The following is a 26,669-nucleotide window of genomic DNA, read 5'->3' as shown; positions in this document are numbered from 1 at the left end:
ATTTCACAAGAAGGGCGCAGGAAGCAGCACAGCAGGCAGACCTCACACCTCTCCTCGTGCAGTGGGACAGTGGGACACACACCTCAGTGTCCAGGCCTGCTCCTTTCTCAAATAATGTGCCCACAGAGACCTGCCAAGTACTCCAGAGTGCGGTAGGACAGCTACCCTGAAGGGTAAAAGTTGTCTGAACCACTGGAGCCAGGGTGGCTCTCAAGAAAGCAGGCAGCAGGAGCCATTAACATCTGATCAGAGCCTCCTCTATCCACAGAAGACCTTGATGAAAAATCCCAACCTCACCACAACAGATACCTCAGCGACCTATCTAATGGGTGAACTGCCAGGTGACGGGCTATATGAAATAAACCCAACGGGATTCATCTGCTAACAGTCACTACATGCAGGGAGCATCAGGCCAAAAACAGAGAGTCTGCTCATCATTTTTCTAGAATTAATGGTGCTGCAGGTGTCTGTGACTAAAGGTCCCATTTCAAAATCATCCCCTGGTCCCCTGCACCTTGGTTAACCACCCCTCCTCTTCCGATACAGGGAGCCACCCCAGCTTTCACAGATGAATGAAACCATTAGGCCCAAAGCCACATAAAGTTTAGTGAGCTAAATAGCCCAACTTAGAAAAAATCTAAAAGACTAATTGTTTTTCAAAAACCTAAACTTCCTCTATTTACAACAAAAAGTTATTCGGATATGATGATCAAAACAAAACTGCAGACAAGCCCCATGGTGTTTTGGGTTTTTAAAATGATTTATTCACTTTATGATTTAAGGTATGTATCTACTCCAGTTGGGTAAACCACATTGAAGAATCTGACTGCAGTTCTTTAGATATAGCCAAATGCTTTCCATTAATTTTGTTCTATAAAATACTACACATTAAAAGTTTGAATATTCCAGCCATGCTCAGAACGCTGCAGTGTAGGATAAACTCAACCTGCTCGTGCAAAGTTAGAGCAACAGGAGCAGAATTAATGAGCTGCAACGTCTAAAGAATCAGACTCCAGCTGAAGATGAAGAAGGTCTGTTCACCCAATCTAAACTTCCAAGTTTTAAATTTCAGTCTATGTTCTTCAAGAGACTTGGAGGGGGGGAAAAAAAAAATCGACATTACTTTTCAGTACCACACAGTATGCAATCTTCCATGATTTGTTTTGCATCTAAACTGACACAAAGAAGTTTCCAAGTATTTTGAACTAAACTGTCAAAATTAAATTCTCCTAAAATTAGCAATCATCTCCCTTCGTACTAGGGGTTTCAGGGTCATTCTGAGAGCTCGGGGCACAGGAAGAGCGCAATGGGACATAGAAGTGGAGGGAAGGTTACCACAGGTGACAAGGAGCACTTCAGATTAAATGCAATGGAAAAAAGTAACAAATGCTAAAGTTTTTAAAAAGTTTAATGGAGCCAATAAGGCATATAAATTGTGTTCTGGCAGACCTGCTTTCTCTTACCAAAGAAAATGGCACATGTTTTATCAAAATTTGACAATTGAGAATAAAGGGTACTAAGATTAAGCTTCAGAGCACCAACTTAAAACAAAACAACCAAAAATATTGTTATTCAACTTAGAAAGAGGAACAAGAACCAAGGCATAAAGGGGAGATTAAATATGTGTTCCTCTATCGCAAAATCCTGTAGGAATAGGAGTTCTGGCCTCTCGTGAGCAATGCATCACATCACCAAACCCCAATTCCAGAACCTAAATTTACAATGACAGAAAAGCAAAGATAATTCCAAATGCATTTCTTGGTATATTCCAAAGGGAAGCTTTAAAGTATTCATAATACATAGGCATGTCCGTTTCAGGTAAAATGATAGACTGCTATAATTCTTCCTGCTATCATACTCTAACAAAAAATGATCCACTTTTGCAAAAATTTAGAATACCTTTCATTCCTACTTTTGAGTATGGATTTCACTGTTTTAAATAAGGGTTATATCTATAACGAATACAGAACTTCAATTCACACAACATTTCTAACATTCCATTCACATCCCACCCAGTCAATAATGGTTAACTTAGCAAAGTTTCTTCACAGAAAGATATTAAATGGCTGAAGAAATTGCAAACTTTAACAAAGTGCTGTAATTACTGGAAAAACCCTTACACTGATTTGCAATGGTCATTTAAGGATAAAAATAGGAAGTAACTGATACTGGACTACAAGTTTGCAAGGAAACATTTTTCACTGTCCTACTTGATATATAATAATAGGATAGAATAAATTACAGTACCTGGCAGGCTGACATCAGTTCTTCATCTAAAAAAGACTATCATTCAGTTCAAGATATTAAAAATGAAGATGAAACATGCTCTAAAACATTGTAGCTACAAGAGGTCTTTTATATTTACTCCAAGAGGACTCTATTGAGAACTTTTATTTAGGTCTACCTAACATCTAGAGAACCTCCATGCGATTCCACCTTTTCCAGAATGAGATTCCAAACTGCACTTCTTAGAGGAGGGGGAATGGAGGGACAGGGAGAGTTGGGTTTTGCTACTTAAGTTGTGATCACATTATTAGTAGATAAAACAGCTTTGTCACCTTCCACCCACTATAATGGAAACTGCACAAAGTAGGGTATCCGTGAAAAATGAAAAGCAGATATGAAAGACTAGAATAAATACCTATCCCACCCATCCATCTCCCTCTCACTAATACTGAACAAAAAGGAAGCCCACTCTCAAAGTTCATGACCTCTCTATTTCAGGTCACCTTGAATGCAGACTACAAGTTTACATTTACCGTAAGGAGTATCCCGCATAGAAGTAGTACTTGTCTTAAAACTGAGTATTTGAAGCCTACAGGGTTAATCTGGGGCAGTTTAATAATATTGCTATTTTTAGAGCACTAACACACACAAAGTGAATCCAATAAAGTTTTGTGTATTGATTCAATATTAAGTATTAATTGCATGACCATCATAGCACCTCTTTACATCACACAATCACCAGAATTAGAAACTGTGTTGAAAACTAAAAACAGGGCACAGTCCAATAATTAGAAGTTGCACACTGTTACTATATAGAAACCAGGTGCATGGTACAGTGAGGCTATAAAAATGGAAGCCTGAAGATCTGACGAGGAAGCCAAATCGTGTTTTTAGACAATTTTAGGAACCTGGCAATACTGTTGAAGCAAAATACTCAACACAGCAGGAAATGGACTGGGGGAGGGGAGGAAAAAAAATTCTATAACCAAATAAACATCTGATATTTCCTTTCCCTTTGAGAATAAATATAGTTAAGGTCACTTTTAGCCTTGGAACGGATATGTTTGCCTATGATGATCTTGCTAATGACTACACGATATCTGATGTCCTCTGCTAGGATTATAGTTTTTGAGAAAGCCATATTACAAGAGGCATCTACTGTAAATACCTATAACTTCCTTTTATGGCAACCACTATCGAATTCACTTGTCTTAAACAGTGAACAAGGGAAGATGGCCTCATGTTGCCTTTGCAATAATAGTATATGTTGAGGATCGAGTGGCTTTCAAGCAGCATGGTGGGTGTGAAAAATGTTTGCAGTTTAGATCATTCTGTTGCGTTTATGGGTTGGTGAGTCTGTAATGACATCGCCACACTGGGCTGAGGTACGCTTTCTAGTTCCACCATTGTCCAAGTGGAGTGCCATTTCTTCTGATATGAAAGTGTTCAAATCGACATCATGGAGTCCATTTCTCCTTCGACTAGCATTCGATCCACTGCTTACATGTGTAGGAGAGCCTGGGGTACTCGAACGCACGCTTATACTAGCCATTGCACCACTAAGACCTAGGAAGAAGAAAAGAGGTTTTAGAGTTGCTCCATTATTTAGCCCTCTTGAAAGCAACCCACTTTATTTTCCACGTTGTCACAGTGTCAAGGGGTATCTTGCCAATTTTCTCTGTAAGGGGTCACCAATGAATGGTTAAGTTTTATTATTTTTTTATTGGCTTTGATGTGGGGCTTACAATAATACTACCAATATTTACAGTAGTTACACAATATTGGTAGCAATTACAGAAAGCTTACCGTTTGTCAAGCACTGTGCTAGGTGTACAAATACACCTTGAGATTCTCCATCCTTTATTAGGTAGAAACTGTGCAATTTGCAGAGGTAGGACAGGAGGTGCTTATTTAAACAGGACATTTAGGTTTTCTAAAGCCACCACCCCAATAGATCTGTGCAAAGCACGTGTGTGTGGTGTGCATAGGGAAAGCAAGAAGTCATTTCCAGGCCTGAGAGGGCTTGGTCAACAACATCCCTCCAGAAAAGATGAGTATCATCCAAAATAAACACATTGTCAAGCCTGAAAAGGTATCCTTGTTAAAAATTATGCTAGGGCATCACATACAAAGTGGGTGTGCTCAGGACAAATGGGTCTACACAAACACCCAAGGTCTGGGTTGTACTTGGTAGATTCCTCAGGAAAGCCCAATCAATGCTGTCTTTAGTCCTTCAGAAGGGAAGACAGTGGTAGGAACAGTTCTGGCTTTGCTTTCACATCATTAAATCGGAATATACCTAGCACTGGTCTTTGGAACTCATTCCTCAGAATCTTCAATTTAAGGAGCCAAAACTATATTCCACACCTAAATGTCCAGGAGAAACCTGTGAAAGGCACAAGTCGTGCCAGGACACTTTATAACCATGGTACTGAACTCAGAAACCTAGCACTGACAGTGGATTTTCCACCTTAAGAATTTCCCCTTCCATTCTCCTAGCCTCACCTAGGGATTCTGTCATTGCCTGATTGAATTTATAACATGATCGAGTGTAGCTGATGTTCCTGAAGAATAAGATTTCTTAGATTTTAAAATAAGCTTATTGTTTTGATTTGGTAGGAGTCCATTTTAATTTTGAACTCTGTAAAAATGTGGCTTAAACTTGAAAGTTGTGTTGAAAGAAGAATCCTCTGCCTCCTACCACATCAAATGTGCTTGAATCCCCCTTGATGTTGTTCGCTCTCTCTGAATCCTCTGTGGACAGTGCTTTCCACCCATGGCCTCAACCACCTCCCATCTCTACCACCATTCAATGGTCCACGCCTCCCTGATAAGGGTGGCTTCCAACTTCCTGCTCCAGGGGCCTTTGCTCTTCTTTCTGCACTACTCCAACCAGTCCCCTTCAAGGTCTCGCCCAGAACATACACCTCTACAGACACTGGTGGAGGTCTGAGGAAATCTAAGTGTCCCTCTACCCTCTCAACCTTTCAAAGGCCAGCACCTGATTACAAAAAAAAAAAAAAAAAAAAGAAGAGGAGCACTAATACCCAAGTACCTTCCATGGTCAGGCACTATATTAAGTACTTTGAAATTTAATCTACAAAGTAACTCTATAACATGCAAATGAAAAACCAAGCTGAAAAAAGCCAGGTGCAGTGGCCCACACCTGTAATCTCAGAGACTAGGAGGCTGAGGCAGGAGAATATCATAAAGTATAAGGTCAGCCTCAGCAACTTAGTGAGACCCCACCTCAAAATAAAAAATAAAAAGGGCTGGGAGTATGACTCTATAGTTAAGCACCCCTGGGTTTGATTCCTGGTTTGGGGAAAGTTTTATTTATAAAAGGTTAAGTTATCAACAATAAGCAAGAGCTGAGACCCCCTCCCAACTCAAGTGGAATCTACACTCCTATTGGCTTTTATTCTGGCCCTTCTTAAAGCCTAAATTGTTTCACCAAGAAAGTGGCTTCAGGGTCAAGGGCCAGCCTACCTTAGTAGACTCATCTCTCTGGTCAGTTTTCTCCCTCTGCCCTCTTTACCCACCCCAAAACTAGATGATGTACACACTGCCAGTCTCCTCGATCAGCAGCTCTTCCTCAGATTAGGCCTGTGTTGCCTATCAACATTCAGACCTGCTGCCTGAGGCCAGAAGCTCCTCCGCTGGTTCTCCTACCTCTCCTTTCAGTCACTGGCTGGCTCCTCTTCCCTCCTGCTTCCAACTCTGCTCCTTCCTCAGCTGGCTCTGCTGGGTTCTCTTCTGCCCAACAGGCAGATAGGCAGGTGTCACCCAGGGGAGTTCCTCCACCCCTTAACCTACCCATAGGTACCAACCAGTGTTTTCCAAAGCTGGACCACAGGAGGAGACCCCTCTCCTGCCTCAGGGCCCACTATATTCCTAACTACCTTTAGGACATTTCACACTTCAAGAGAAACTGCACTCTCTTCCCAACACACAGGCTTACTTGGAAGACAAAGAAAAGGAACATCCTGGGCTCCTCTTATATAGTACATTCAATCATCTCTGCCTATAGACAATCTTTTCATCTCCATCTAAAGGACTCGACACAGGACTAGGCATGGGCACAGAACACCGAATTCTGAAAAATAATAAACACCCCAAAGTTCAACCCTGCATTCTGTAATCTACTGATATCTGAAGCTCAGCTTTTGACCTCAGGGAATAAACCCAGACTGCTAGCTGATCATTTCATTTAAATCAATGCCACCACATTTAAAACTCAATTATCCAAGTTGTTGGCATTTTTAAAAAGTTAACACAGCCTGTTAGCTTCCTACAAAGAAGCTGTGCCTTCCTTTTTCCTAATCCCACAGCCCATAACTCACTACTAGAAGGTGCCCAGTACTCCTGTGATAACCTTCTCATACTTGTTCCATAATTGGGGAATTTGGAGATTTGGTAATAATCAGTCAACTTCGATAATTAAATCCAGGATAGCCGATACCATTTGAAACTAAAGAAAGAATTCACAAACTCCACTCCAATACCCTTTTAGTTATGGTCCTGTGAAATAATGACAATAGAAAAGGCTTATAAAACACTCCCATCAGAAGTAGACTTGGCTAGTCACTTTAAGCAAACTTATCTTGTTACAACTTCCCCCATGAAAAAGAGGATACATTAAACATCAACTTGGCTAATTTGAAAATTCCCCAGTATTGTCTGGGAAATCATAAGCATTATTGGATATATGACCTAGAGTTTAAAAGCTCAAGTAAAATCACATGTGCAACATTACCTAATAGCTACTCTCAGCAGTGAAAATCTTTTTAAGTTTGACTCACTAATCTTCCCCAAAAAGATTTTAACACAGTGTCAAAAAAAAATTAAGATTAACAACCAAAAAATATATGCATTTTAAACAGCCCAAATTTTATTTTACAAACCAATGACAGCTACTGGAAGATGCTTAGGAAACCTTAGCTAAGCCACATAAACAATTAGGCCTATACAAGTACAGAAAATCTAAACATGCTTCAAAACTAAAACTAAGTTGTATGTCCTGAGGGCATACAACTTAATTTCTACCAAAAAACACACTTTTTCAAAAAGGCTATGGGAATATCAATTGACAAAAGCAGTAGAACAAGTAGCATGATTAGACAGAAAAGTCTCAATTGCTTAATACAAGATAAATAACTCAGTTTTAAAGGTTCTGCATCCGTTTAAAATATTTAATGCAGGAATGGGATAAAAATGATTAGGATGATTTAATCAAACTTTGAAAACTCCCATTTGGAACTAAAACAAATTTACAGTCCAGGTTATAGGAATCCAAGTTACATGGCAAATTATTAAAAAGTAGCACAGAGCTATTATTGTCATACCAAGTTCATGCTTAGGGTAATAAGAAAATGCTGTTTGCAGAATTGATTACATTTAATTCCAGTTTCCCAGCACATTGTCACACACAGGCAGAGAAAGAGCAATTGCTGACCCAGTCAATCTCACTGCCTTGGTCCGCCAGCCAGGGGCTGAGGCTCCGTCTACACTCTCTATGGGGATCCCAGAGCCTCAGTCCCCTGTGAAGAAGGCTAGCCCTGGAGGTGAGAAGGCACACTGTTGATCCACAGGCACAGGTTCAGGGCCCTCAGCAGATCTGCTCCACCAGTGATATCTCCTGGAGAAAGGAGGATCTGAAATCCCCCAAACTGGAACAAAATGAGTAACATTCTACCTGGAAGCCCTAAGAAACTGGCATTCTTGCCTTGGAAAAGAACTGCACTGAGATGTGCAGCACGCCCTGTGCCCAAAGCTGTGTTCTGAAATGCCAGGCAAGCACTTGTAGCACTTGTAGTGTCAATGCAGTGTTTTAGATGTATCCGGAAGTTGAATCATTTAAAAAAGAATTCTACTAGGAAGATTCTGGTAATTTGAAGTAGATACCACTCCCCACCCCAATCTGTAAATTGTAATACTGAATTTTTATTGAAGTAAAGCACACTAAATCAAACCAGTTACAAAGATACATGTATCACACCAAGAAAACATTTTCAGTTATGCTGACAGCCCAAATGCTTTCCATTTTTCAGACAGTTTTTAATGCCATGGAAAAAAATGCTCACGACGTTAAAATGAAAAAAGCAAGATACAGTAGCATATATGCAGTATGATCTCAACTATGAAGTAATTTTCATATTTATACATTGAAAAAAGGACTGAAAGAAAATGCAAACATTTAACTGCATGTGGGACCACAAGGTACTGAATTTTTTTACTTTTTGGAAATTTTCAAATATCGTAAAATATTAAAATAAGTCAGAAAATGAGAAAATTGAACTCAGATATTAAACTGCTTCGTAACTACCAATAGATGACTATTAAATAAGTACTATCTACATGAACTGGCTTACGCAATGCCACCCAGAATCCTTTTTCACTGCAATTAAAAAGAAAAAAAAGGCCAACAAAATTTTATTGCCGGTTCAAAACAACCCTACTCCACTGATGTTGGAAGCTGTTAGGTCTTACCTCCAGAAACTTCAGTGTTTAATAGCTAACCTTTTTCATAAGAAATTTTAATGCTATCTTAATTTTTCTTGTTCTTAGAGGCTGGTGTGAGGAAAAGACAATTTAGAAATCTCAACCTTCAGACAAAATTTAACTAAAGACTCCTTGAGATACTATAACTGATTTTAAGCAATTAAGAGACTGCTTTGATGCACTAATCTCTTATGTCTTAATTTACAAATCAGTTTTTTAGACACATTTTACTATTAAATAGCTGTCAACAGTTCTGTTATTTCAAAGATGCAGACTGTAACATTCAATAAGCATTCAATGAGAACCCGCCGTGCTCCACACACTGCTAGAGTGCGCGCTTCCTCAGAGAGCAGGACTGAAAGACGGATGGACAGAAACCCTCACTGGTCGCTTCTAACAGTCCTCAGCCACGCAACACTGTTGTAGTCTCTTCTATAATGGGATGTCAGTTTCAGAATCCTGAACCTAAACATCTGTGTTAGCTGTCAAGATAAATTTTTCAACATTTAGCTACATCAATGGAAGTGACAGGAATGTAGGGGATAGAGGGGACACAAAACAATTGATTAAATTTCTTAACATGTAATGAGTATAAATTGCCTAGGCAATTTTATCAGGAAAGATTTGCTCTCACAAATCTGGTAACTTCCCTTCAAAATCTCACTGGCACACATGGGTCAAAGAATGTTTTAACAAAAACAAAAAGGTACAAAAACCTGTCCTCAAAGGAGAAAGAAAAGGTTCAGGCTGCCTAAATGCAGCTTTCCATAAACTCCAGGATAAAGCAAGCAGCCATTTTATGCTCTTAAGTTTGACAAACTGGGAATGTGCCTTACATTTTTTTTTCCTGGGTAAAAATTCCTATCTGACCTTATACCCCTGAATCCAATTTCAAATGATTATATTTCCTATAGGACTCTATGTCCCACTGTTTTTCAGACCAAGGAACTGTCAAGCAACTTAATTCTCATGTAGCCTTGACTTTGTTAGGAAAATAAAAAACCATAACCCGGAAACAGAGCCTAAGACTTCCCAAGGCAATGACACTGTGCCTCAACCTGACTGAGTGCATAATAATTCAGACTGATACAATTCTATTAGGCCAGAAACTTCCGGAGATGAGTTTATCCCCTTTGCTACCCCAGCTCCAATAAACAAGAGTGCTTAGAGTTCGCTGTGCTCAGCCAATGCTGGGCTATAGAAAGGACTACACAATGACTGATATTCTTTTATCTGAGAAAAGCCACACTTTCTGCACAAGGATTTAACTGGAAAAATCAGAAGTTATTATACCAAATTCACAAACAAAACAAAGGGTTTTTAAGCACTTCATTAAAAGCTGCAGCCTTTGATTCTAACTCACAAAGTACTTTCTTTCTCAAAAGATATATTTCCTGAACTTGGTGTGGCTCAATGGTAGAGCACATGCTTGCTTGGCGCATCACAAGGGCCTGAGTCCAATCCCCAGCATGGCCAAAATAAAAAATTTAAAAAAAGAAAACATGCCATGCCAGGAGTCCCAGCACTTCGAGGCCGAGGGGCAGGAGGATCACTTGAGCCCAAGCTACGCAACACAGCAAGACTTAGTTTTTCAAAATTACATAGTAAAGAAAAAATAAGATACCTTTGCTTTTCTTGCTTTGACTTTTTTTTAATTCTCTAAGCACCATGCTAGCAAACACAGTAGCCCACTATACTGTAAATTTGCTTTCAACATGAGGGGAATTTAAAATTGAGAAGATGGTGTCTTAAAGTCAAGTGCCAATGACAGCAATGGTCTCCACCTGTATCTATGGTAACCTCAGACCCTGCACTTTAGAGGCCTGTAAGTTTGAAATGATGCGGAATTTTAGAGGGACAGCCCAGGCCTAATGGAGTCAATTCCAAATACTGAAATCAAGAATGTCATCAAACCCACTTCTGGGACTGAAACCAAATGTCTCAATTCCCATGTGGCAGTGTGAACTAGGGTCAGACACCTCAAAGACCACCTATGAGATGACGTAGGCTTTAAACAGTTACCAAGTGAGACGACTCAACCTCTCTGGCTCCACCCCCCAGAGTGCACACCTTCTCACTCTGACCCTTGCACAGGTCCCTGTGACAAGTGGAAACCTTAGGAAATCAGACTCCAGCCTAAGCCTTTCCACCAAGCACTGGCTAGGGCAAGTCAACTCAGAGCCTCTCCATCAGAAAGAGAATATAACCAACTCACCAGCTCATCTATGTGGAACAAGCTCAAGATCTTAGCATGTCATGTTCAAGAACTAACAATACAAAGATCTAACTTTCTTTCTGGAGTACTAACTAACAGGCTAAGGATCTTATTCTCTCAAAGGCCACTAAGAAAAGAGATCATGGCCCCAGGTCTACGCCTGAGGTTCACTATAAAGGGCAGTGAACACTCATGCCAGGACACAACTAGAGCTAATCAGCAAGCCTCTTTCCTAAAGGCAAAACAGCATCGTGATAGATTAGGTGACTTGACTAGTTCTCCTACACCACACCTTATAGTGTATCGCCATCACAAATGAGACTGGTTTTGAGAGATTAAGGCCAAGATTATGTGGGGATGATGGCCTCTATACAAGCCTGTGTGCTCTTCCAACCGTGGTGGTCACAAACCACCTTCAAGCCTACTTATCCAGATTCACTTATGGTGGAAAGCCCCAGACACACAAAATCAATGTATTCCCCAACACAGAAGCCTTAAGACCTTTCCCACACTACCCCCAAACCCTACAAAGGAAGGAGTAGGAAGCAAGACACTTTGAATCTACAAATACAGAGGTATGGTGGTTAAGAGGATGTATTTTAAGAGCCATTTGTTAACCTGCTCCATCTTAACCCATCTTCATCAGTAAAATGGTAATAACCCAGAGTGTATGAGGATTGCAGGAGCATCTCCTTATCCTGATACTGAAACAAAGGACTCACAAAATAGCAGCTCTAATGTTACTATCCTCAGGCCACAGCAAACCACCAAGTTTTCTAATGTGAGATTCCTTTCTAACACCCCTAGATACACAGGTTAGATTCTCTTCTGATTGTAGTCATCTGGGGACTATAATCCTCAACTCTTTCCAAAGGTTCTTGGTTCCCACCATGCTGTATGCATTCACTTTTCAGACCTCTGTGTTCTCCCTGTGGTAAATTCAGATTACAACTACACCAGATTCCTTGCTAGGTTCTGTCAAAGCCAGAAGGAACAGGACAAGGCCCCTGTTTAATACTGCCCCAGCCATAGGAAGGAACAGTGATGGAAACAAACTGAAGCTCTGCTCAGGTAAAGCTTTAGAGAATGGGGGAACTGGAGGAAAGCCGAGTCACAGAAGTGACATCTGATCAGTCCTACTAGTTATAAAAAAGGAGACAGGAGTATTAAAGAGATTTCATAGTATGGCTGGGATAGCTGACCCAGGTCAAGACCAGACCACTAGGGCCTTATAATACCATGCTGAGCCTGAACTTATCCTTGTAGGCCACAGAGAAACCATAAGCAGTGAAAAGATCACTCAGTGCTCTCATGAAAGATGGACTAGTGACTGGATCAACTCAGACTCAGGGGAGAGCAAGAACAAAGTACCTATGCCCCAGCTCACCTCCTCCAGAGGGCCTCCCTGAACCCATAGCAAAGCCACATCGTGAAACATCCCTTTCTGCCCTGAGAATATCTTATCCAACATTCATGACATTAAAATAAGTCATCAATATTTGCCTCAACAGAAGAAGCACTTTCACTTACATATTCCTAAAGACTGCACAAAATCTACTGAACAGCTAAGTCAGTCTGAACTGTCAGATGAGAAAAATGCCTATCCTACACACTAAGAGATGTATTCCAAAGAACAATGGGACACACATTTGGTGGTCTGGAGGTCTAAACAAGAGATACAGATCTGGAAGTTAAGAGTGAGGTGGCCCCTCCAGGGCCTGCAGATAGATTTCCTAGGATTCTAGTGCTATTTGACACTAATTCAGGTCAGTGAAAGATCCTCAGGGAAGCCGAAGCAGCGTTAAAGATAAAAGCAGTTCAAGAAAGGTGACTAAGGAGCTGACAGACAAGCAGAACACAAAATGGTCCAGGTGAGTTTTGGTCTACCTGAAATACTATGTACACAAAAACAAAAGTTACTGATTAACAAGAAAAGGACAAATAGCAATTCAGCATGCACCCATTTAATTTCTGAGTCTAACATCCAATGACTGACTGGGTTCCTTAGTACACAGGAAAGAAGCCACATGATGCAGAGTGTATCAAAATAAAGCACTGGATTGTAGTCTTAAACCTTGCTAACCATTAACTAAAGTAGCTTTGACTGGACTGGAACGGTCTGATAACCTATTAATTGATATTGCTTTTTTGGGGGGTACTGGAGATTTAACCCAGGGGAGCTTGACCCACACTGCACCACATCCCCAACCCCTCTTCTTTTTTTAAATTTTGAGACAGGGTCTTACTAAGTTGCTTAGAGCCTCACTAAGTTGCTGAGGTTGGCCTTTTGATCCTCCTGTCTCAGCCTCTAAATTGCTGGGATTATACATGTGTGCCACCAGGCCAGAAAACTGATATACTTTTATTAAAACTATTTACATAAGTCTCTTACTAAGCCCAAAGCTGATGAAGGTATTCGACATCACATCCTGTCTACATGAAATGCTCTGCAAATATTTCAAGTCTTTGCCACTTTTCTATCAAAGGGATTTTAGATATATTTATGAGTAAATGTGATGAAAATATTGGTAGGGTGGGTGTGAGCTGATGAAAAAAACTTTTGGGACAAACTGTCCTCTTTGTAAAGAGACAGAACATGAGAAGGAATGGAATATTTACTTGGATTATAAACTCAAGTCTGCCTCATCATTTATCCAAATTAAAATGTTCCCAAATATATGATTAAAAATCACCTTGGGCCAAGTATGGCAGCACACACCTGTAATCCCAGGAACTTGGGAAGCTGAAACAGGAAGATGACATGTGCAAGGCCAGGCTCACCAACTTAGGGAGACCCCATCTCAAAAAAAAAAAAAAAAGGGCTAGGGACTTAACTCGATGGTAGAATGCTTGCCTAGCATGGGAACCGAGTTTAAGCCCCAGTACCACAAAAAAATAAAAATATCACCTCAACCTAGATTTCACTTCAATTTATAAATTACATATATCAGATAAGGTAAGAGTAAAGTCAGTCATTAATCTACATTACTATTTATAGTTAACAATGCCCTCTTATTATACAAACTACTTTCTTTGAATACTCAAGTTAGCATTCTCCTAAATACACTGATGTTCCTGCAAACCACTAGTAGAGCAAAAAAATCGGTATAATCTGATTCTATAGCTTCTTTCAAGGGGAAATTACTTCACCACCACCAGTTAACATTTTAACTACATGAATCAGAGGTATGAATCTCAAGAATATGTTCTATATCTAATGTATTAGTACTACATTACAAACTTATTATAGGGAAAAATCATTTTCTACATAGTTTTGTTTCAGCTTTCTAAAACCCTAATAACTTCAACATACGTCAAAATTAAAAACAGTTCCTTCTACAATCTTATCACTAAAAAGTCCCAAAGTTCAAAAAATAGTAAACCACAGGATGTGAGGAAGTTGTAATGGGAGCAGGAGTAGAGCAGCTTTTCAAGGAGGACCAAGCTCATCCTTTTGCCATGCACACGCTGCATTAAGATTCTAAAGCAAGAGTGACTTATTTTTCTTAAAACTATCTTCTACGGGATAGTAGTATAATACGGAAAAGCATACTTTAAGTATGGAATGAGTCATAAATCCACTTGATGAAAATCAGAATGCCTAGGAGACACAACTACATCACATATTATCATGCAATAAAATTAATCTGAAAACTATGTACATCTCATTGCTGGTTTTCCAAACTTAAGGGAAAAGATATGAAACTAATTCAGTAAGAACAGATGGATCTCATTTTTGCAAATGTTCTGAACAGCCTTATTCTGATACATAAGAAACAATGTACAGTCTTAAGACTGCATTCATACAACATGGGCTTTCCTGTAGTAAGTGGTTTTGATTTTAGCTTACCATAAACAAACTTGCAATCAGGAAAGTCAAAAACTAAAAACTTTTTCCAACTCTATGTTCTGATTAAGGGTTCAGGAAAGAATCAAGGTTTGTCAAAAGAGAATCTCTGCAAGAAATAGAGTTTCAATGTTATAGAAGCCCTTTATATATATCCCATTCTTTTTATTAGCAGGTTAACTTTGTTTCAGAAGACTTACTCTATGGCCTAGAAATGTTAACTTTTAACAGGACTCATGACCTAACTCACTAGTTACCCCTACCTGCCTAGTCATCTGTTTATGATCAAGGTTTTCATCTTGATTTCAACCAAGTCTTATTATTTTGCTGGTTTTTTGGTAGCAGTTTTTACATGCTATGGTACAAGTGATTAAGTCTCCATTTCTACATGGAGGTCTGCATTAAAGAGCAGCAAGCAGATTTATCACTGACTCCACTCCCCAGGTTTCTCCAGTTTTCTCACACATTCTAGGCAAGTGCTCAAGCCTCTAACTGAGAATTCCTTTGGATGACAGATCTGGCTGGGGAGGTGGTGATGGACCTGTCCACTAGCTACCTCTCTAGGGATCCCGACTATCAAAGCAAGGAGGACCTGAGGGAAAACAGGCAAAGGAAAAAAAAGAAAGAAAAAAATCAATGACTCTTCCAACCGTCCCCTCTCACTTAGGTCATCAACTCCCATCCTCTACAGCACACTTGATAATGAAGGGTGTTCAAAGGCAGTTCCCAGTTCCCATGAGAACTAACCCAACAATTACCTGCTTTACTTGCTTGTCATGGACCGGCTCTCCAAGCAACTATAAACATAACAGAATTCTTAAGACATAAGAACTTCCCCTGACTCAAAAGAGTAAGAAAACATGTACAACATGAAAGCATCAAGCAACAAATTCTAGTCAATGTTGAAAAAAAGTTTGTTATTGTAACACCAATAAGCTCAAACTAACTTTCTAAAAACATTTTTAGGACAGGCTAGCTGACAGTCAAAGTTGCCTGTTAAGTTCTTAGCTTACATACTATTTCAACATTTCTAGAGCAAGTGTTTACTATAATAGACAAAAAAAGACAATGTATCTGGACCTAAACCTAAATGTGAAAATGGGTCCACAGGCACACTCTTAACCATTTTTCCAAAGAAATATGTTTAAACGGCTTTACCATGCAGAGCTATGGCTTCCCGGAAGGGTTGCAAATCAGTCTCTACAGATGAGCTAGTTTCCGTTGAAGTAGCTCGGTTAGGGGACACTACAGTCAGTCTTGGGGGAGCTCTAGAGTTTCGTGGTGGAGGAACCTTTCCACACAGGAAGCTGATCAAATCTTCTCTACGAATAGTTCTTCTGCGTTTTTTAACCCAAGCCAGCACATCCTTATTGCGTCGCTGATAGCCAATCTGAATTCCAATATCAAAACTTCGCTGATGGGTATCCACACTTTCTATTAGGGAAAAAAGAAAAAAGACACATGATAATCGTTAGAGCCATACTATATTCCCATCTAAAGGAAACTTTTAATAAGTTAACCAAATGAATTATGAACTATGAGGCCTCTTAACCCATAAATAATCTAATAATCAGAAATGTTTTGTCAGTCACGCTAGAATGTTATACATGTTTTCTCACACATTCTAGGCAAGTGCTCTGGAGGTACATCCCAGCCCTAAATGTAGTCTAAGTGTTCAAAATTCAGAATTCATACATAATCATAGTTTCTTTTCCTTTAAAAAAAATTTTAGAAATATTTAGTCAAACTACCTAAAATAACTTACTTAGCCTAGTTTAGTTTAATAGTACCAACAATAGCTAAATTATCAGATGTTTATTAGTACTTAGTTTCACATGAGAAAGGTAATAAATCTACTTTGAGACAGGTACTACTATCCCCTTACTCCAAGAGGAAATTGAAGTATTCAAGGTAACTCCTTCAAGGTCACAGTACACACAGAAGAGCTAGAATTTTGCTCCAAAGTCTATGAGACCATTACCACTAAGTTAAATTGCTCTCCTTCAGAAGAGCAAATCCTCAGCCAGGAGCTGTGACACATAACCCAGCAACCTCTCGAAGACTGAGGGGCAGGAGGATCACAAATTCAAGGCCAGTCCACAACTCAGCAAGCCCCTATTCTCAAAATAAGAGGTATTAGGGGTGTAACTCCCTGGGTAAAGCACCTCTGGGATCAATCCTCAGGGCGCGCGCGCACACACACACGTGGATTCTCATGAAATGTTGGTGGCATCAGATGCCTAAATATCACATGTAACATGAGATGTACCCCAACTGGAAGGGTTAGCACAAGGCTGCAGCAAACGGTTTAGAAAGACGAAGGGAAAATTAATTCTGTAGTTTTATTCTACACCAAACAGGAGGGCTGGGGTTGTGGCTCAGAGGTAGAGCGCTCACCTAGCATGCGTGAGGCACTAAGTTCAATCCTCAGCACCACATAAAAATAAGGATAATAAAAAATTAAAAAATAAAACAAGAGCAGTTGGAAATAAGAAGCTTCATTAATTGCTGTGGTATATTTTCATCCTTCTTCCAATTCCCAGTAGCTTAATTCACAATCATTACCTTGCCTTAAAATTCCCAATCTTAACTCCTCATAAGAGGAACCTGAATCTAATGAAAAACTCCCTGCCCTTTAGTGGTTTTATCTAGTTGACAAAAATGTTTGAAAATTCAAGTCACTGCAATTTACTTTTAGTTGGCTGCTGAGCTAGCACAAAATCACTTGCATGTCTTTAAATAACACTGAACAAGATTGGCTCCTTTATCCCTGAACCTTCTGTAAAAGCAACAAGACACATTCTCTACTACCATTCCTAGCTTCAATTATTTTAATTCTATATCTGCTACATCTAGGGTAGAGTCTGAAAGGAAAAGCAACACACAATGAACAGCCATGTCCCAGAAAAATGGACAATAATCAAGACATCACAGAGGATAGGCTCCCAAGCTCAACGAACATGAACTATTAAAAAAGAAAGGACTAGGAGTACAGTTCAGTGGTACAGTGTGTGCTCAACAAGTACAAAGCCCTGGGTTCCATCCTCAGTACCACCACACCCTCAAAAAAGAAGAAAAAAAAAAAAGTAAGATGACAAGAGTGTGGCAAAACAAGCAGAACTGTTTGTTAACAAGGCCTAGCCCTTAGCAGATGACCAACCTTTAATTCTGAAGATCAACAAGAAAATGAAGAGGCTGTCCATGGAGGATTCTTCTTTATACTTCAAAATGAAAAGGACCAGGACTAGAATTCAACATCCACTGAGAACTTGTGGTATACAACACTATTTTCACATCTCACTTACCCCTCCATCGCTGAGAAGGCAATTAGCCCAATTCTGCATATATAAGTAGCCCTAGAGTTAAGTCATTTCTACAGTGTCTCTGCTAGAATAATGGCTTGACACAGTAATAATTGCTCATTTCACCACTCACAAAGCAGACTGAACTCCATTTCAAAGGGAAACAGCTACGAGGGCAAAACACCACCTTCTCATCTCTTGGAGAAACGACTTACAGGAAAGCCAACCTTAAGATGGATGGATGAACCTATCATGACCTTGGAAAGCTGTATCTAGTCCTCGAAAAATTTTCAAAGAGCTGGAGTCATTTAAAGGAAATCAAATCATTGAGCAAGCTAAGCCTATCCCAGGCACCCACAGAAAGATATATAAAAAAAAAAAAATAGGCAAACAGAAATAGTCAGGTTTTTACAAACCTGCTCTACCCAAAACTGTTTTCAATCAATCTTATAACTTTTCATTTCTGCCTCCCAATAGTGAGAAAACTCTCTTTCAAGAACTAAACAAAAGCTAAGCATGGTAGCACACACCTGTAATCCCCAATACTCAGAAAGCTTAAGCAGAAGAATCCAAAAGTTCAAGATCAGCCTGGCATTTAGTGAACAGGCACCACCATGATGGCAGACGCCTGTTAATTCAGCAATTTGGGAGGTGAAGGCAGAAAGATTGCAGGTTCGAGGCCAGCCTCAGCAACTTAGCAAAGCCCTAAAGAAACTTAGTGAGACTATATCAAAATAAAATAAAAAGGCTGGGGTTGTAGCTCAGTTTTTAGTGTTCCTGGATTAAATCCCTCGTACAAAAAAATAAATAAGGCTGAGGACACATAGCTCAGAGGAGTAGAGCACCCCTGGGTTCAAACTCCATTTAAAAAAAAAAAAAAAGGAGATAGGCCCAGAATTGGAAAAAAATGGAAGAACTGATTCATGAGAAAGACAGAGGAAGAGAGCCTAAGCTTGATACAAAGCTTGATCAAAGGGAGGGGGTCACATGAGATGGTTTTAAAGTCCAGTCCTAGGAACAAAGGGCTTGACCAAGTTTTTGGACTCTTCTGATTAAGGACACAAGTCCCAGCAGGGCTAGGGGATGCAGCTCAGTGATAGAGCTTTTTGCCAGCAATACAAACACACACACACACACACACACACACACACACACACACACCCCAAAATAAAGTCCCAACTGACAGATGCAGGGCTGATGCTCTCATCATAGGTTTTGAACAACACTGGAAAACACACTATCACTAGCAGCCTGATTTAGAAATCAACAAGTTTTGAACTTCTTTAAGAAATTATGCAGATAACTAGGTGCAGTGAGGCACACCTATAATGTAAGAATTGCAAGTTCAAAACCAGCCTAAGCATCTTAACAAGGCCCTGCCTCAAAATGAAAAATAAAAAAGACTGGGTATGTGGCTCAGTGCCAAATGGCCCCCTGATTTCAATCCCTGGTACCAAAAATCTAAATAATAATAAAGTAGAATAAATAAATCATGCAGTTAACCAATCATTGCACCAAAATTTTTGACCAAGTCTCAACATTTGAACTGTTTGAAAAAGAATTTAATAAAAATCAGTCATTCATAGACTAGAAGGAAGAGAAAAATCAGACAATATTTAGTCTTTGTTTGTGTGTGTGGGTACCAGGGATTGAACCCAGGAGCACTCTACCACTGAGCCAAATCCCCAGCCCTATTTTGTATTTTATTTAGAAACAGGGTCTGAGTTGCTTAGCGCCTCACTGTTGCTAAGGCTGACTCTGAACTTGCAATCCTCCTGCCTCAGCCTCTCGAACCACTGGGATTACATGACCAGCTAATATTTAAGGTTCTAGGTACATGCTTTTGCTCTATTTAGGCTTAACTTGGTTTGGCAGCACTAACAGCATATTCTGAAAGCCAAGCCCAATCACTTTACCACCTAAATTAATCAAACCTGGTTATTTCCCCTAAATAGAATGTCTCCTGTTGGTGCTAGAGCATTTAAAATAGTTGTTTTTAAGCCAGGCGTCGTGGTGCACACTTGTAATCCCATTGGCTCGGGAAGCTGAGGCAGGAGGATGTTCAAAGCCAGCCTCAGCAAAAGCGAGAGGCTAAGCAATTCAGTGAGATCCTGTCTCTAAATAAAATACAAAATAGAACTGGGGATGTGGTTCAATGGTCAAATGTCCCCGAGTTCAAAACCTGGTAGCACCCCCCCCCCCCAAAAAAAAAAGTTGTTTAGGTAGCTTCCTGAAGACTCAGAAAGCACTGGCACTGGACACCCAAATTCTAAGCGCAGACACTTCAGAACCCTGGCCCAAAAAAGCAAAGGACAGAAACCATACATCAGTCTTGTATCCAACCTATTTTACCAAATCCAAAGCCACTGTGGAAAAGAGCCATAAACTCAAACTTTAGGTGAATATCCAAGGGTATCAAAATGTCAATCTAACCTTTAACACCACATCGATCTCCTTAAAACAAACAAGAAACTGATTTATACAACAGTCACAGGATATGTCCAACTTTTTATTAATGTTTCATATAAGAAGTTGAATAGGAACAAGGGATTTCAGAACTCTTCCCACAACTGCAGGAGGATGGAGTAGGGGCAGAGTGCACACAATCTCATTATTCTCAGGTGAATATCAACTGCAGCACTTTCTTACATTGATATATAGACAAATTCAGTTGGAGCAGGGGATCAAACCCAGGGCATGGAGCATGCTTAAGCATGCATTTTACAAAGCTTTAATGTTTTTTGATACAAAACTTTATGTGGGACTGGGGTTGTGGCTCAGTAGTAGAACACATGCCTAGCATGTGAGAGGCACTGGGTTCGATTCTTAGCACCGCATATAAACAAATTAAAGGTCCATTGAGAACTTAAAAAAAAAAAAAAAAAAAAAAAGAACTTCACCTAAGACAATCCAAGAAGGTAATCCAATATCATAAACAATAAACGAGGCTCAAAAGGCCTTTTCCAAAGTTGGGCAAATGGCAGAGTTCCTTCAACCTGTTCTTCTCCCCAGCAAAATAAAAAGCTATCTCTCATTTTCCTTAGAGAATCTACAAGCAGCAGCATACTGCTGGTATACGTCTAAGGAAAACTACCGACTACAAAATATTTCCCTTTAATTAAACTTATACTATCAATCCAGTCTAGGGAGTGTGAGGGGAATGTAATGCTTCATTAGGAACCTGAAGGTCTGAGTCAAAACCAAAATAAAACTTTTTCCAACTGTAATGCAAAATTACACACTACCTTCTCCATTCTTTTACATTTACTTCATCTTCACCTGGCATGCAGAACAAAGGACAAAAACAGGGGAGAATCAGAGCAGCCATGGATTGTTGCCTGCCTGGCCTCCAATCCCTGTTCTCCCCCTTTCAATCCCCCTACCTCAGCCCCACAAGTAGCTGGGGATCACAGCCATGCATGCACCACCCTTCTGGCAGAGATTAAATTTCTAACCATAGTCTACACTGAAGTATTATGAACAGTCTCAAAGCTCAATAATAAGTTTTTGCCAAGAAATGTCACAAACCAGTGCCATCTATCTCCCTGACCGTTTACAGTCACCCACCAGCTGGCCCACAAATTTACATTTCTGTTCACCATAGACCTTTTAGTTCAAAAGGGCCACATTTGAATTAGAACACCCTATTAGAGGACTTGGATGTACATCACACTCTTTTTCTCACCTGTTAGTTCTATTTATGTTTGTTCCTTTTAGGAAAAGACGATAAAGGAGGAACAAACATACTATAAACCTTATTCCAACATGAGAAAAAAAAAATCTGAAGACAAAATAAACCTCCCTTCATGTTAATCACTGCTCAACATGAGAAACATCTGAGAAATAGTTAAAACTTTACTACCAATACAATCAACACTTGGGCCCTCACTATATACCAAGGACAGAACTAAGAGCTATAATTTATGGGTACCTACCCCCACTTATATTAAGATGACTGATAGACACAATGGTGAAACACCTGGCTCAATTATCTGTCTCCAGGACTACACACAGCTAAGCACAGGGCCAAGACATGAACTCATATAATCTGGTGTAGACTCCAAGATTCTGACAATAAAGCTAACCCTTACTGCCAGAGCACAAGACACCTGGGGGTAAATGACATTAAAGAAGATACCCAGAAACATCTTTTCTTTTCCTTTCCTAGGAACATCTTTTAGTAAGTACAGGATCGAGAGAAAGCTCTCAATGGATGTCACAGGGCTCTAGTCAACCAATGCTTCAAACACACTTTCAAAATGTAAAGACCAAGAAAACAATAATCAAAAAAAAAACAATAAAAAGCTGAGAAAGAACAATGAGGGAAGCAACTCTATGGAATGTGATCAAACACTGGCTCCCAAGTCAGGCTGCTCTGGGAGGCTACTTAGCAGGGCCTTGCCTGAAGGACAACCATCAGTCCATATCTAGGGAACAAAACAAGCAGCTCCAAACTAAATGAATTCACAACTAGATAAAGAGAACACTTTCCTAACAAAGAATCAGAGACAGAAGAAATAAAGAGGTAGACTGAGAAGCAAACACAGGGCTGGGGTGTAGCTCAGCGTTAAAGCACTTGGCTGTCATGCTCAAAGCCCTGGGTTCCCTCTTCAGTTCAGGGGCAAAAAAAAAAAAAAAAAAAAGCAAACATAGGCTTGGCCAAGATAAGCATAAACACTGGCTAGATTAAAACCAACTCAGTCACTTCTACTTCCCTCTTTAGCAGCAGACATTAAAAAACATACTAAGTCAGGGACTCAATGATATTGAAGAAACTTGATCCTCTGGATTTTTAAAGCCAAGAACCAAAAGTCAGAATTTTCCTTCCCTTCCTTAACAAATGAAACCAAAGTTTGCCCCTACCATCTAGAGGACAATGCACTCATTTACTGAATTCTGTCCTCAATGAGGGGACACCACCAACTTCTTTTTCCAAATCCTTGCAGCCACATTCCAATCAAACCAAGCAACAAAAGTTTAACTTTTCAAAATCCTACTGGCAATTAAAAGAGACCCTCTGCTAGGTTTTTAACCTCAATTATGACACTCCTACATGCTCATTGTAGGAGTTATCAAGAAACTGGAAGAAGCTGGTCCAAGTGTCAAACTCCTCACACTGCAAAATGAGCCAGTTTTAGTTTGCCAGATAAATATTTAATTATACAAAATTTAGGAGTCCTGCCCACTTAAAGGATTTCCTAAAATCCCCAAGTTAAATATTTCATTTAAATTACCACTATTTAATGCTGCATGCACTTGTAACACTACCCTGCTAATTTTATTGGTTCTATTTAAGGTACCTGATTATCCCCAAAGCTGTATGCCTGTTCTCTAAGACCACACCCTGTAGAAGAAAAGGTGTAAGCATCTGCAGAGTCTCATCCACTCTTCTGGCAACAAACAGGAAAAAACATGCTGCTACACTTCCAAATTCCACTAAATACAATATATCTATTCCTGTTAGGTAAAAAAGGGATGTTTCGTTTTATGGAACAGGATACAATCCAGGAACCACGGGGGTTATTTAAAATAAAATTAATGTCCCTTAAAATTTCTGAACAAAAAACTAGTAAATTAGAAGCTCTTTCAAATGAAGTAATCAAATTAAGAATTATTTCAGAGTCCAACCTCTGAGCCCCTCTTCTTTATAGTTAGCACTAGCAGGGGGCATGGTGGCACATCCTATAATCCCAGCAACTCCAGAGGCTGAGGCAGGAGGATTCAAAACTCAAAATTAGTCTGGGCAGCTTAGTGAAATCCTTTCTCAGACTAAACCAAAATAAGTACCAACAAATTAAAAAAAAAAAAAAAGTGAATAATAAGCTTTAAAGAAAACTGCTAGCTATAGTCCTAGAGGTATACATCCTATCAGTATACAACACCACCAAAACCAGAGAATATTTGTATTTATAGGTCTTATCTAAGAGCCTTGCCTTCCTCTTCAAGCAAAATGTTAACTGAAACAAAAAGCTAGACCATGTAAGGTACCCCCAATACAACACACTATTCAGCCATTAAAAAGTACTTGCAATGTGCACTCATTTGATACAGCTCAAAAACATTAGGTTAAGTGGAAGAAACCAGACACAAAATAATAAATTATACGGCTGTTAAGGGGAAACTACACAAATCTACACAGCAATCACATCAGTGGGTGCCTGGATCTGGGGTGGGGAAAATTCTTTCTATTTGTTAGTAATCCACATTTGCCCAAGTGAAACTATACACCTAAACAAATGATTTTACTGTATGTAAACTATACTCCAAGAAACTCAAGTTTTTAAAAAATTGAGTTTTAGTGTATATTTTTCAAATTCCCTTTCCAAATAAAACCAACAGCCATTTCAAAAAGAACACCAAAGATCCTGAAGCATTGATGGATGTTAAAAAGCAATTTATTCAGTAATCAAAATTGATGAAACTCAGCTACCTAAAAACCAAAGCTGACTACCAAGGCACCATTTAAACTGTTTCCTTTTTCTGTATAAGGCTAGACTATTAGTTCCTCATTCCCTAAAATTAACATTCTTACTGACCAGTTTCAGTTAAGAGCTCTCAAAATTACTGTCCCCCAGAACTGCAATGTCTACTAAAGAAACCTCACAATAAGGGATTTCATCCTACAAAATGCTGCCACTTGAGCCTTCTAACACAAAAATAAGAATCTGAGAATAAGGAGGTAGTCCACAGCTTGTTTCAGCCTATTATCTTTTTAAATGCACTAAATTCCATTACTGTTTGAAAACATGCAATTTCATTACATTTTCATTAAGATTAACTATTAATGCCAAATCCTTTTTCCACAGAAAATATGCCAAAAATCAAACCCGAATTTCCAAATCTTCTGTATCTTTAATGCACAACATCTAAAGCCATTGTTGTCAGGAGAGCACAATGGGCAGAAACATTCACTTACATACCTTCATTTCTTCAAAGGGGGAAAATGTACTTCAGAAAAGCAGCACCATAAAACACAAAGCTATTAAAAACTGATCACAGATTTCCTGCCAACAATTCACAGACACAAGGTAGTTTTAAAGAAAAATACCTGATAAATTGCTAGCATGTAAATAAGCGCAGGCAGAGTCCAATTAGCACGTTTTCATAGCACTTAAATGCCAAACTACCTTGCTCTAAATTGCTCAAGAATCTTTCCCGGGGCGGTCCCACTTCTCTGTTTAAAAAACAAACAAAAAAAAATCTTTTCTTCCCTTGTTGAATTTTGTCTTAATCTGTGTTCCAGCTCAGGGCTTCACAAACTCACGACTGAGTCTGGGAGCTAGAAAGTCCTAGCTGCACGGCGAGGGGCTGCCTTGGGCACTGCGCGGAAACCCTGCAGCACCCTCTCACAATCAAAAACGTCCCCAGGTGTTGCCATATGTCCCCAGGGGACGGGGAAGGCGTCGGGGGATATCAAAACCGCCGGCAATCGCTCTAGGACACCACCGAGATTCTCAAGTTGCAAGGTGCTCGCGGCTGCGGAACCTCCCTGGGAACGCGAGACACACGCCCGCCGCGGGCCGCCCTTCCCCTCAACCGGCAATGCAGCAAGGTTATCTTTACCTTTGTAGAGGTTGGTGACGGCGGTGGCTGCGTTTTGGAAGGGGACCCAGAGAGAAAGTCCTGGCTGCTGACACACTCGGTCTGGAAACGATAAACCAAAACAAAAACAAAAAGGACGAAAGAAAACGAAAAGAAACGCACGCACAAGGACACAGAGACAGACAGAGACAGGGAGAGAGAATGTTATTTGGGCGTCAATCACTCCGAACGGCCATATTAGGCTTCGCCATTTTGTCCGGGGTTTCGGGATCCCGGGAGGCGCGGGGGACCGGGGGTCGCGGCGGGCGGGGGACGGAGGCGCAGCCCGGGCGCCGGCGCAGGGAGGCGGCCCGCAGCCCGGGACGCGGGCACAATGGCCCCGTCGCCGCCTTCGCCATCTTGTGGCGGGGCTCCTCCCTGCCCGCCGGCCGGGTCGGGCCGGGCCGGGCCAAACCCGGGGCTCCGGGCCGCGGCGGGCCAGGGGCGGGCGGGGAGGTCCCCCGGCGCCGGCCGCCCCCCGCGACGCCGTCTCGGGAGGGAGGGCCGCAGCGCGACCCCCAGCCCCGCGGCCGCCCCTCCCGGCCCCGCTGCCTCCCAGGGCGCGGGAGGTGCGGGCCGGGCGGGACCGGGCGGGACCGGGCCGGGCGGCGGGCGGGCGGCGCCAAGATGGCGGCGCGGCCTCACCTTTGTAGAGCTGGGCCACGGCGGTGGCCGAGTTCTGGAAGAGGTGCCACAGCTTCTGCTGCTTGTGCTCGGGCTGCGCGGCGGCCGCCGCCTCCTCCTGCAGCTCAGGGGACAGCTGCTCGTCCTGCTCGGCCTCGGCCAGGCACTGCCGCTCCCACTTGGAGAACCAGTGCTCGGGCCCGTGCTCCTGGATCTCCGCCTCGCCCTCCTCCTTCCGCTCCTCCATCCTCCGCGGCCTCCCGCGGCCTCGCCGCGGCCGCCGCGTCCTCCTCAGGGGGGGCCCCCGCGGGAGCGTCGTCGTCGAGCGGCCCGGCGGCGGGGCCCGGCGGCCGGCGGCGGCTCCTCGCGGCGG

General features: G+C 41.0%; 1 protein-coding gene across 1 annotated transcript; it reads right to left on the bottom strand.

The window, feature by feature from the left end:
- Nucleotides 1-1,390: 1,390 nt before the first annotated feature.
- Nucleotides 1,391-26,628, bottom strand: Hapstr1 (HUWE1 associated protein modifying stress responses). Its single transcript, XM_046445300.2, has 4 exons — nucleotides 26,318-26,628; nucleotides 25,655-25,735; nucleotides 15,948-16,223; nucleotides 1,391-3,792 (listed from the first exon to the last, which is right to left on the bottom strand). Exons 1-4 carry the CDS (start codon nucleotides 26,541-26,543, stop codon nucleotides 3,548-3,550), a joined length of 828 nt encoding a protein of 275 aa, XP_046301256.1. The 5' UTR covers nucleotides 26,544-26,628; the 3' UTR covers nucleotides 1,391-3,547.
- Nucleotides 26,629-26,669: the final 41 nt, after the last annotated feature.

Source organism: Marmota monax, unplaced genomic scaffold (genome assembly GCF_021218885.2).
Source record: "Marmota monax isolate L192 unplaced genomic scaffold, Marmota_monax_Labrador192_F-V1.1 WCK01_AAM20220418_F8-fsc00035, whole genome shotgun sequence".
NCBI lineage: Eukaryota > Metazoa > Chordata > Mammalia > Rodentia > Sciuridae > Marmota > Marmota monax.
Note: the sequence above shows the minus strand (reverse complement) of the source record. Positions and strands in the feature narration are given on the sequence as shown.